Source organism: Kryptolebias marmoratus, linkage group LG18 (assembly GCF_001649575.2).
Source record: "Kryptolebias marmoratus isolate JLee-2015 linkage group LG18, ASM164957v2, whole genome shotgun sequence".
Classification (NCBI taxonomy): Eukaryota; Metazoa; Chordata; class Actinopteri; order Cyprinodontiformes; family Rivulidae; genus Kryptolebias; species Kryptolebias marmoratus.
The window spans coordinates 7,527,008-7,540,022 of NC_051447.1; the positions used below are offsets into that span (position 1 = coordinate 7,527,008).

At 39.8% G+C, this 13,015-nt stretch overlaps 1 protein-coding gene across 1 annotated transcript in view; it reads left to right on the forward strand.

Moving 5' to 3' along the window:
* The first annotated feature begins 1,639 nt into the window (after positions 1-1,639).
* pah (phenylalanine hydroxylase) overlaps positions 1,640-13,015 on the forward strand; it is a 16,539-nt gene continuing 5,163 nt past the window's right edge. Inside the window, exons 1-7 of the mRNA XM_017411679.3 lie at positions 1,640-1,797; positions 2,369-2,485; positions 7,447-7,630; positions 10,116-10,204; positions 10,638-10,705; positions 11,582-11,778; positions 12,714-12,849. Coding sequence (XP_017267168.1) covers positions 1,717-1,797; positions 2,369-2,485; positions 7,447-7,630; positions 10,116-10,204; positions 10,638-10,705; positions 11,582-11,778; positions 12,714-12,849 — 872 coding nt within the window. The 5' untranslated portion in view covers positions 1,640-1,716. The remainder of the gene's footprint in view (positions 1,798-2,368; positions 2,486-7,446; positions 7,631-10,115; positions 10,205-10,637; positions 10,706-11,581; positions 11,779-12,713; positions 12,850-13,015) is intronic.

The following is a 13,015-nucleotide window of genomic DNA, read 5'->3' on the forward strand; positions in this document are numbered from 1 at the left end:
AAACATTTGGACATGGGCAACAAAAGGCTTTAAAAGTAAGTGTACTTTTACAGCCATTTTAAAGAAACATCTGGAGGAGCATTTTGTATCTAATTGGGTTAATTAGCAACAGGTCAGCAAGAGGACTGGGGATAAAAAGAGCGTTTTAGAGAGGCTGAATATCTTAGAAGTAAAGATGGGCAGAGGTTCACCAGTCTGTGAACAATTTCAGAATAATGTTCCTCAATGGAAAATTGGGATGACTTGGGATATCCCATCATCTAGAGTTGATAATGTTATCAAAAAATTTCAAGAATCTGGAGAAATTTGTGAGGCAAAAGGACAAAAGGCTGAAAGTCAATATTGGCTGGCTGTGATCTTGGGGTCCTCAGGGGCCGCTGCATTAAAACAGGTCTGATTCTGTTCTGTTCATCCCTGCATGGACTCGGGAACACTTCCACAGATCACTGTCTGTGAACACCATCCACTAATGCTGCTTAAAGTTCTATCAGGCAGAGAAGGAGCCAGATGTGAACACCATCCAAAAACACAGACATATTCTCTGAGATAAATCAAAATTCAATTTTTTTTTTTTATTTTATTATTTTTTTTAGAAACCACGAATCCTACGTCCTTCATACTAAAGAGGAGAGAGACCATTCAGCCTGTGATCATTGCTCAGTTCAAAAGCCTGCCTCTCTGATGGTACAGGGGTGCACCAGTGCCTAAGACATGGGCAGCTTACACATCTGGAAAAGCACCATCACTGCAGAAAAGCACATACAGGTTTTAGAACAACATTTGCTCCCATCCAGCAAAGACGATCAGTTAGAATCCTACATCGGACAAGAATGGGACAACATTCACTCTCCTCAGCTCCTAGATGTTTACAGACTGTTAATTTAAAAAAAAGAGGATTCTTCAGAGGTAAATATGGCCTTGTCCCATCTCTTTTTTGAGATCTAATGCTGCCATCAAATAAAAGAAAAATAAAGAAAAAAAGAAAATGATACAATTACTTCAGTTCCACATTTGATATATTTACTGTGTTCTGTTGTGAACAAAATACAGCTTTATGAGTTTGCAAATAATTGCACTCTGTTTTAACTTGCACAACATTCCCACTTTTCTGGAATTGGGGTTGTAAAATAAACAAAACCAACGAATATTTTGTTGGGTGTAACATGTTGATATTTAGGTCAGAAACTTCTAAAACTGGCGAGAAAGTTGACTTAAGTGTTTCAAAACTCTCTAAAACATTTTCACGGTCTTTGTGAGCTGCCACAACGATTAGATGACAAACTTTTCAGCTTTTATAAATTGTTATAAAGCAAGTTGAGAAAAAGTTTGTTTCCATAATGCAATAGGGTAAGGTGATAAAAAGACAAAATAATGGCGCACATAATTTAACCAGGCACCACGTGATTAAATACCTGAACGCTGATTGGTCGGTTTCAGCAGCTAGTTCACCTGATCTCAGGTCAGTTGAGCTGCGCAGAAGTTGTTTTTTTTTAAACGGTTTTATCCTAAACCCTGCGCGCAGCGGTGCGCAACAGGAACCAGATGTGGAGGAGTAATTGTTTCACAATAACCGTCCCGTGACAAACCGATGGGATNGGGGGGGGGGGGGGGGTTGTCACGTGGCCCACGTACCCGTTAAAAAAACCGGGAGGCGCTCAGAGGAACCAGAAGGTCGCAGATCAGCATCAGAGCGCTTCTACCTGCAGCAGGAACAGGATGGACGCCGCGTATAAGAGAGTGAACGGAACCTACAGCCCGGAGGAAGAGCCGGAGACCCTGGAGATCCCGGGGACAGGGGTAAAATAAAATAAAATAAATAAATAAAATAAAATTTTATGCGGCTCAGCTAGAACATTCCAGCACACAAAGGAGAGTTGTTCCTGGGTTTGTAGTGAATAGAGGTAAAACAGCTGGTGTGACAGAAAAAAAAATGAACAATGATCCTGGTCAGTCAGAGCCTACTACTGTCTGGAGCTTTTATTTTGAAGAGTTTTTACTTTTTAATTGAGCAAAAACTAAATCAGTTTTTACTCAGGGTGTAAGTTGGCGCACTGGCTTGACATCAAGACTTGTCAAAAGTGAGGCAGCACTTTTTACTATAAGTTAAATTAACTAAATAACCAGTTGGAAAGTTGAACTATTACATCATGTACTCTGTAGGAGAAATTCTGTGTCTTTTGCTGTGCTTTTTGGATCACTTTCATGTCCACAGAGGCACTAAAATGCACCTCTAAAAAGGGTTAAAAGGGTAAGAAGCTTTAAGATGGCTCTAAAAGAGATTTTGCACAAGCGCTTATGCGGTTAAAAAACCAGACGCCCAAAATTAAAGCAAGACCTGCGTGAAAAGCTTTTGTCTTCTTCTCTGCAGAGGAGGAGAGGCTCATATCTGGAGGAGGAAACCAACAAGAAATCAGAGGTGATTTCCTGCATCTTTTCCCTGAAGGAAGAGGTCGGAGCTTTGGCCAAGACCCTGCGGCTCTTCGAGGTAAAAAGGGGCAGCTTAAACAGCCATTGTATGCACTTATGTGACTCTTGATTATAACCGGGTGTTGTCTGTTAGCAAAACATCTCATAAACCACTGGACGGATTTCACTGAAACTTTCAGAAAGTCATTACTAGACGTACATCTAGAACTGATTACGTTTTGGAGTCAACACAAATCAAAATGGCCAAGCAGCTAAATAAACTTAGCAAACACAAAAATAATTATAACTCGGACAATTTTACAGATATTGAGCCAAAACTTGATGTGGTAGTAGCTGAGAGTCATCCCAAACACATAGTCCAAGTGTTAACAAATCACATGAGATCCTTGCTTAAAACCTTGCCATTAACTATGACAGTCACATCTGTCTGTTAGCGCAGTATCTCATGAACCACTTGATGGATAATAATGAAATTCTCTGAAAGTAATCATCAGATATACATCTACAGCTGATTAACTTTTGGAGTCGGTCCTGTTTAATATGGCTGCCCCAGTTAATTAAATTTAGAAAACAGTATTGGGCTAGAAGCTGAGACCCAACCCAAACACATAGTCTAAGCCCCCCCCCCAAAAAAAAACAACCAACCTGCTCTTTAATGTCCCAATCAGACAAACAGAAGGACTCAGTGACGCACTCTCAGGCCTCTCGTGTCCATGAACTTATAGGTTAACAATAAACAAAACACCCACGTGCAGAATCCACACTGTTTGATTCCGAAGACGTTTATTACAGCAACACGTTCACGTTACTTCAATAGCTTCGTTGTTTTGTTCCTGGGGTGTCTGAGCTGTAGAAACAAAAAAAAATAAAGACCACTGAGAGGTGTTTCTGTGTCGTGCCGTGCCGTTTGCAGACTTTTTAAAGAGCTGATCTTATCTCAGATGTTTGGATATCAGTCATGTGCAAACATGACAAGTATTGATCCACTGACTCTGAGGTTTCTATAATATTAAAACAGACCTGCTAGGGAATGTTTGCCTCGCTGATCATGAAGCCATCAGTCATGTCGACACGTTTGCCCTTTTCAAACACTGATTAAGTACCTACAGACTTTAATGTTTATTACTACTGAATAAAATACACATCACTTAGAAAAGTGTAGAAGCTTAAAAGTAGCACAAGAACAATTCTTTTTAAATTTTGTCAATTCAGAGTTTGATACAAACCACAACAGCAGTGTTTCCAGGAATGAGTCCAAATCCTACATTTCCCACAGTGCATCTCTTCCACTCCTTCCTCTTGAAAGCACACAACTTCTGAGCTTCACAGCACCGTCACAAAAAAGCAGGGGAATTTCTCTGAATATTACATTAAAATGGACCATTTTTAACAGAAAAAATTACACATTTTCCCCCACAATGTGAGTCTCAAGCAGTCGCACTAATTTGGATTATATCAGAAGGGACAATTGGATATGAAGTAACTTCATGTGTAACTTGACACATATTGTTCATAACCCAGGCTTTGTGTAATCCAGATGACATCACTAAAAATTAAGCAAGCTATGGATATTTATAAGTGCTAAATTTTGTCTCTTTGTTAAGCTAAAAAGGAGCCTTAACTTTTAGTATTTTGGGGGGAAAACTGAGCTTCTTTGCAGCTACGTCACTTACAAGTGAGATTTAGGCTGTGGAGGACATTGGGTAAATTCAAAACAAAACGCTGTACACACAGGAAATCATTTTTTTTAAAATCCTGGTTGTACTAGAATGTTAACATGACTAAAAACTAATCAAAATGGCAGGAAACAACTTAAGTCTTCCTTTTGCTTCTGATAGATTTAGCAAAATCTACTGAATTTTTGTTTAGTTTAACGGGACAGAAAAAAAGGTGAAGATATTTATGAGATTGTTTTGACTAGTTGCAAACATAAAATGCATATTAGATTGTCCTGTTATGGTTTTGATGTTCAAGTGATTTTAAGAACATAACCGAGAAAGAAAAAAAAAAAAGATGTTCGATACAATATTTAGAAAAAGACAACAGCAAACTCAGAGCGATGGATGTTAATTAAAAAGCACCCAATGCTTCCTTTTGAGTAAGACTATATTGTAGCCAAATATGCTATGAAATCAGCACCTAGTGGCCTTCTGTGGTTTTGCACATTGGCCTCACATCTCAGATCTGGAGGTCATGTCCAACTTTTAGGCATAAATAAGTGATTAAAATGATCTGTAAGATATAATATTATTGTCTTTAACACACAAAAAAAGCAATTTCTGTGAAAGAAATTGTGTTTTTAGAATTTCAGAAAGAAACAAATAAAATAAAACACTTAAAATCTGTCATGTTGCACCATCGAACATGGGTTTGGATTCATCGCTAGCTTTAGATGCATTAACATTTTAACAATGTTTTTCTGGTAATTAAATATTTTACAACAGCATATTTAAGGATCTGGATGCTGAATCCATTATTTTGATTCAATATTGTTTTGTTTTTTTATTCTTATCACAACCTGAGTGTGTGTACGTGACCGACTGCTCATAGTAAACAGGGATTTGCAGCAATTTGCGTTCTAATAAAGTTCAAGGTGCACTCTTTGTGCTGGCAAAAAGTCAAAATTCGACCATAATGTAGCAAAATAATAAAACAAACAGGAAAAAACGTCAAAATGAAGGGTGTTTTAGGTTAAATAAATATGCTTTTGAGCAGAAAATATTTTTACAGCCACGCTCAGTGGTAAAGATGTGACTGTCGACTGATCAATACCAAGTTTGTGCCAAATTCTGCCCTAAAAATGCAGCTGTAAACATGCCGGTTGAACCTATGAGCTCCCTCCGTGCTGATCCTCCCCCTGCTCCACCCTCCCACCTCCCCTTCCTCCTGTTTTTTTACTCTTCTATAAAACAAACTGAATTTCCCTCCAACCACACACACAACCCTCCCACCTGAAAACAGACACGCAGACAGTCTCATTAGCGCAGTTTCGAACAGAGAAAGTGCTTTCCCTGCTCTGTGAAGCCATGTGGCGGCCATCATGTGTTCGCTCTCATGTCTAATCTGTTTCATTCTAAAAGTCGCACATTAAAACTTCCACGCCGCTTATCGGCATGGGGCTCGGTGAGCATGTGACTCGGCAGCATGGTTTTCTTGTGACGAGTCACGCCGGGTGCCGACCCTGACCTGCACGTCGAAGCCGGGGCGGCGGCAGTGGTGTCACGGAGGAGGGACGGCTCAGAGGGGTACAGAAATCTGACATTTTGACCTCTGCACCCTGCTACGTGTGGAATTTAAAACTCACTATGTTAAGCTGGGAAAGAAAACGAGTAGCACATGCAATGAAGTATGTTGCTTTGTGCTTAAAAGCAAAAATTTTAGTGACATTTTTTAACTTTTTTTTGATTATGCTTGGCCCAAAGTTTACCAAAATACCTGCCTAAATCAATTTTTAATAAACTAATGCCTATGGTATGAAATTTGGATGGCTTTTTTCATACATTTATATGGTCTAAAAGGCAAATCTGTGAAAATAAGATTAATTATAACACATCATGGAGTCACATATGCTTTTAGATGCCAACTTGGACTCATCATTGGTCATATCAGAACCACAGGCTCCCTATAAAACCCACTTAAATGAAGAATAGGATCCAGATGGGAGAAAAGCAGAGGCCCTCTTACTTACGCCCTCCACTCCATTGAGCCTATAGTAGACAGAGAACAACACACTCCCTCTCCCTCCCTAAAAGTTACATAAACAAGAAAACATTCTGATCACACGAGAAGTGCTTTAGCGCGTGCGATGGGCTCCGTGGTTGCTGGTCATTAAGACGGACTTGTAAATTGCAACCAGAGGAGTCTACAAACCCAGTGATTCAGGGTTCCTGCTGTAAATGTCTCAGTGCTAGAGGGATTTTTTTTCTTTTTATCTCACACAGGGTGCCCTGAATGCATTCATTGTACCAAGTTCAGTCTGACTGGCTCAGATTCAGTTTGCAGAAAGAGTTCAAGGCTGATGACAAGAGGTCACAGTGGACTCCGCAGTGTGATAAAATGCCATTAAATCAGTAATGAAACACCGCCCTCTAGTGGTGGAAGTAAAGGTGTGCTACAGCTACTTGCAGACTCTGATACAGGCCTGTACAAAGGTCTTAAATCATCCCTCGTTTCTTTATATTTTCCCTCCAAGCATCCAGACGTTCTTGTAAAGCTTTTAAAGTGGTTGGATCAACAATTTTCAAGGTTTTATGAAGATCTTTCTTTCTTTTTTGTTGGACTTTGGCTGCTTTTAAACTCATTTTCAGTCCAGTACTTGATTGTTTTTTTTTAGGAATGTTTGTTAAGCCGCTTAACTTAACTATGAATTATCCAGGCATAAAAAGACTCCTAACTTAAAGGGACGACCCGGTGTTATGTTGACACATAACAGACATCTTTTATGTAATTGGGTAGCAGCATTCTGTGACAAAAACTTGATTTGTCACTATTTCTTTAGCTGACTTTATGAAAAATACCAACGATAACACAGTTTGATTCATTTAAAATGGTGTTGCAGAACAAAATGGGGATTTCCAAAGAGCTGTTAGCTGAAAACTTGCCATTGAGTTCCGTGTCAGGTCTTTGCTGGATTTTTTCTTATTGTCTTGAAGCCACAATTTTCAGATACTGTTCATCTGCTGAAGATAGTATTTATGCCTGACATGTCTTCTTTTGCCCCCCACTTGGCCACTCTCCTAATTTATAAACACACACTGCAGAAAAGATAGAGAACTGCTGATCAGGACCACTAAATTAGATTACAGGAAAGTCTGGATTATTAAACACATCTAATCTTGGCCCAATGTTTGTAAAAACTGACTGAATTGTAGCCATTGTTGTGTTTTAAAAGCCTGATGGCGGCAGGCGATAAAATAAAAGGGACGGTGGTTTAAAACCTTTGCACAGAACTGTGTAAACATTCAAAAGCAGCGACTCTAAATGACACATTTTCTCATTCGTTGTGTTACCTCTGTGCAGGAGAAGGGCATCAACCTGACGCACATCGAGTCCCGTCCGTCGCAGAGGAACATTGACGAGTACGAGTTCTTCATCAGCGTAGACCCCAGCTGCTCCCAGGCTCTGGACGAGGTGATCGACGGCCTGCGCACACAGATCAGCGGCCACGTGCACGAGCTGTCACGCAACAAAGAGAAGGACACAGGTTAGTGTGCGGTTGTCCTCTGAGAACCGAGAGCATGTCTTTGTGTGTTTAAAAGGCAGGTGATCGTGGCTGTAACTCTGTCGGATTTACAAATGTTGCGCTCAACTGAGAGCTGAGAGTTACCCCCAATAAATAGTCTGAGCACAAAAAGACCACGTGAGATCTTTCATTAAAACGTTGGCCTGCAAGACAGCAGGCGGGATGCATTCCTTTAAGGAATGCTAGTTTCATTGACCTGTTTTTGGTATCAGTGTTGGTTATTAATTCTTTAGCTCCACTATTTTGTTACAAATTGAAAGTATTTTGCTAAAGAAGTACTTAATTACACTTTGGCATTAAACATACTTGGGTAAAGTCATAAAAACACTGCAGCTGTGTGTTAAAATACACAACAAAATACATGTGAACGCATCGTAGAAGAGTGCAAACACCTGATTAAATGTCAGTCTGATGAGAGGTTGGATTAAAAAGAGAGCGTGTAAATCTTCACTATCAACAGTCCTTGAATGAATTTTAAAAACTGGCGTCGTTAGACCCACCCAGCTACCCTGGCTCGGAGAAATCTAATAAAACTGACACTAATGCTGCTGAAATATCCCATTTATCAAATGAGAATAGTGCTGGGTTTTGGGCAGCAGCCAGACATGTTAGCAGACAGCCAGTGTCGCCGACAAGACTGAAGCTGCCTCGTCGGCGTTCAGACCCCTTTATTAGTTGTTTCCAGAAAGACATTAGTTTAGCTACTAAGGACCAACAGGCCTCGTGTTAACAGAAGACGTCTGTGTCTCAGGCCCGGAATAACACAGGCAGCGAGAACATGCCAAGGTCAGAGCGATTAGAGACGGACAGGGCCACCAAGGATCCTGCTCTGGGTTCCACAGACACCGGGGTCGACCGGTCAGGGTCAAGTGGATGATGGGATATTTACGGCCTGTTTCGGAGGCAGCCTGTTTGTAGAGGAGCCTAATTTGGAGCCCGTTGTCCTCATGGGGCTCCGGGCTAGACCACACTGCGTAAATGTAGATTAATAACTGGGCTCCAGTGTTTTTTCTGTGTGTCATAAATCCGTATGAACAAGCAGATGCCCTCCATATACGCTGCCACGGTCAAGATAGTACAGGTCCGCAGAATGAGGATTAGTGAAAATCTGTGCTGCAAGGACTTATATCAGTGAAGCAAAAAATATTCAACATGATTTGATTTATAAAAATATAATACTGGTATATAATTTTTTTTTATTCATCTTTCAAGCTATGAAAAATATTCTCCTCTTCTTCTGTCTCAGTCAAGCTCAATATGTTTAAATTTAAAATGTTATCACTTTATTTAAACTAAACTAAAGATGTCTTGTGGCACTATACAACAGAAAAATGTCCAAACCATAAATGTAGTATGTTGTAAAACACATCCAGATTCAAATTAAGTTACAGTCAATTAATTCCAGTGATAATAAAACATTCACATACAGTATATTAAGAAATGCCAATTAGTAAACGTTATCTAAGGAAGCCAGCAGATTGTGTTGAATCTTCACTCCATCACAGTCCCCCATCCTGAAAAGCACAGGGCGACAGTGGAAAGAAATGACTCCCTTTAGAACCAGAACCAGAACCGGGCTCAGGCTCAAGATGAGCGGCCATCTGCTTTGACCGGCTGGGGTTTGGGAGAACAGGAAAGAAACAAAGAAGTAATTGTTTTTTCTTCTCATAGATATTAGGACCAAAGAAAAACATGTTACTGGCAGCAGTAATTACAAATACAAACATGGAGAACAGAGCAAGTCAAGACAGCAGCAGAGTGGGGAAATGTGCTCAATTTGTCCTCCAGCAGTCTGAGCCTATAGCTGCAAAACTAAAGGATAGCTCAGGAAACCCAAGCCAACCCTAACTATAGGAGTGATCAAAAAGAAGTCTTAAGCCTAGTCCACAAGCGAGGAACCTGAGAACTGAAAGCTCTGCCTCCTGTTCTACTTTTAGAAACTTTTAGGAACCACAAGTAAACCTGCAGCCTGAGAGCAAAATGCCCTTGAAACAAAAAGATCTTTAATATAAGATGGAGCTTGGTTGTGATTATGGTTGTAAGAAGTAAGATTTAAATTCTGAATTCAAAGGGAGCCAAAGGAGAGAAGCTAGAATTGGAGAAATATGACCTCTCCTAACTCTCATCAGAACTGAAGACTTTTTAGAGAGTTTTTTTTTGGACAAACAGGCAACAAAGAATTACAGTATTCCAGCCTAGAAGTAATAAATGCACCTGTTTTTCTGCTTCCTTTTGGGACAAGAAGTTTCTCATTTTAGTAAATAAAATGAAATTAAGTAAATGAAATACTGGACAGATGAAAGAAAGCGGTCTTGGTACCATTTTTAATGTAGGAGTAAGACATGTCCTGGTCAAAAATCAAATCCAAGCTTTCTTACTTTTGGACCAAACTGAGCTTTCTTTCTGAATACAGAAGGCATAGCTGATTAAAATCTTTGCCCTCCAGTTCCGTGGTTCCCTAAGGACATCCAGGACTTGGACCGCTTTGCCAACCAGATTCTCAGTTACGGCTCAGAGCTGGATGCTGACCACCCGGTAAGTTCTGACTCATCCTTCACCTTCCGTTCGCGGCATCCCGCCTCTGCGTGAGTGTTTGCGAGAACACATTCACGCCCACACGTCTCATGAAAAGCAGCGCTTGCGGAGATGACAAGCCTCACTCTGCCGTCCATTCTAATGGAAAGTGCGTCCACACACAAACTGATGTCATTGCTTTAATTGAGCCCCTGTAATTATAGATAATTGCTCCCTTTTGCCACTGCCATTAAAGCAGAATTGAATTCATTATAGCCTGAAAGACCCTCCACAAAGGCTCCGCTTAAATATGCATGGGCAAGCTCTTGTTAGAGACGGAGTGCATAATGCTGTCAAAGGCCAAGGGGTTTGGACTCAGCGGAGGATTTCCACGCTTTGATTTTGCGGTCATGAGATCTAACGTGGCTTTCCTTTCCTTCGTGTGTGTGTTTAGGGATTCACAGATCCAGTGTACAGAACCCGCAGGAAGGAGTTCGCTGACATCGCCTACAACTACAGACAGTAACTACAAAATTTTATTAGACAAGTGTGCTTAACCCCTCTTTCTCTTGACAATTACATAAAGACCCTCATATTTTTCTGAAGTGTTGTTTAAATGCATTTTAGGAAGTTTCAAATTAAAAACCATCTGTTGAATATGTAAAAAAGAAGTCAGTGGGAGTAAAAAAAAAAAAGACTGGAAACTGCTAATTACAGTCGAAATTTATAAAGTTGCAGTAACTACAAAGCAGAATTGTTCATAAAACTTACTTTTTTAGTTCATTCTGTGTCAAAGTTTGTATTTTTCTAAGTACTAAATTAGAAATGAGCAAATATCTTGTTAGTGATGAGAAAAATTAACATTGTATAACTCTTTCATTCACAATGATTGATGATTAGTTCATCATATTGGTGGTAATTTGGTCCATATGTTCCTTTACTTATAATAGGAGTCTCCAAAATAATTCCCAACCTACATAGAAAATGTTAGATTTTTTTTATGAACATTTTTGATTCCTGTTTTTGTGAATAGTCAACTAAAAGATGATTTAAATTACTGTACAAAAAGCCTAAAATGACTGAATTCTTTACCATTGTACATCATCTTTATTATTTGGAAATAATAAAGGTCTAAAACTACAAGGGTTATTGATAGGTAATACTTAGAAACACTTCACTAAGAAGTATCATGGTGAAGACTTTATGTAGCCAGATTGAAAAAAAATTAAGGTTTTCAATTATCTGAGGTGCAGTTCGGATCTTTATTCCAGATTCTGTACTGTTTGCTTCTAGAATTAGCTTATTAGTCTTTCCTTCTGCTAGATAAATGCTACCCCTGCCAAAATCTTTGGCCAGTTCACCTATAATCTAACTCTAACCTCCTCGCCTGTGCCCCAGTGGCCAAATCATCCCCAGAGTGGAGTACACGGAGGACGAGAAAGCCACGTGGGGCACAGTCTTCAAGGAGCTCAAGACTCTGTACCCGACTCACGCCTGCCGCGAACACAACCGGGTTTTCCCTCTGCTGGAGAAATATTGTGGCTACAGGTCGGACAACATCCCACAGCTGGAGGACGTCTCCCGCTTCCTGCAGTGTAAGTTCTGTTCACCTATAACATCCATTAGGTCCACACATGCATCTTAAATATGGATGAAAATCCTCTATATTGTTTTAACAATACACTAACTTTGGTATGCCTGATAAGCACACTGACCAACTCTTCTAATTCTGGTGGATTGTATTAATCTAGATGCAGAGATTTGAAAAAACAAACCTCAAAAAATGGCCATTTGTCCTTTGGAAGTGTCACAGAAGCAGTAGGATTTGCTAACCAGGCTAACTACAGTTAGCAATACAGTTCGAGGGATTTCTCCACGTTCTGTGGATTCAAAGCATCCGGTGTGACTGAATTACTGAAATGAGAGCTGATAAAAGGGAAAATAAAATGTTTATTACTGCACCTATCACAGCTTTTTGTGCATGAGGCAGCCATGTTGGATTTTGAGGTCAGGAATCTCACACTTTCCCAGTTGAAATTCTGACTTTGGAGGGCGTTCCAGTTGATCCCCCCCCCATCTTGGAACTCAGAGATTCTGACTTCCAAGTGTATAAATGTATGAACCGCATGACTAAAAGTAATTTATGTCTAGACTGATTTAAATACAGCTAAAATATCAAGTTCAATTTTATATTTGTCCTTTAATAAGAATAAGGGAAGTATTGTCTGTATCTGAAAGCACATTATTTTGCAGTGTAATTCGTTTATTTTAAAAGTGTAAACATTTGGTTTTCTTCCAGTGACTGATAGAAATATAAAATGTTTTATTGAGTCATGCACCTCTTACACAACACAATCCATGATCCATCATTCAGCTCATTTTTATACATGTAAACGTGGGAGGAAGGAGCTGTATAAATGGCTCATTTCCTGTCTGCCCTTATTCAACTCGTGCAAAAAAAAAAAAACCCTCTAAACAAATTAAACTCATCCTCTGTTCCCTTTCATCCCTTTACCTCTCTCTCTCGCAGCGTGCACAGGTTTCCGGCTTCGCCCAGTAGCCGGTCTGCTCTCATCTCGGGACTTCCTGGCTGGACTTGCCTTCCGCGTTTTCCATTCCACGCAGTACATTCGCCACGGCTCCAAGCCCACGTACACACCTGAGCCGTGAGTGTTGAGAATCTGGCATTAGTCGACAGAATATACAGGTGCTGGTCATAAAATTAGAATATCATGAAAAAGTAGATTGATTTCAGTAATTCCATTTAAAAAGTGAAACTTGTATATTATATTCATACATTACATACAAACTCATATATTTCAAATGTTTATT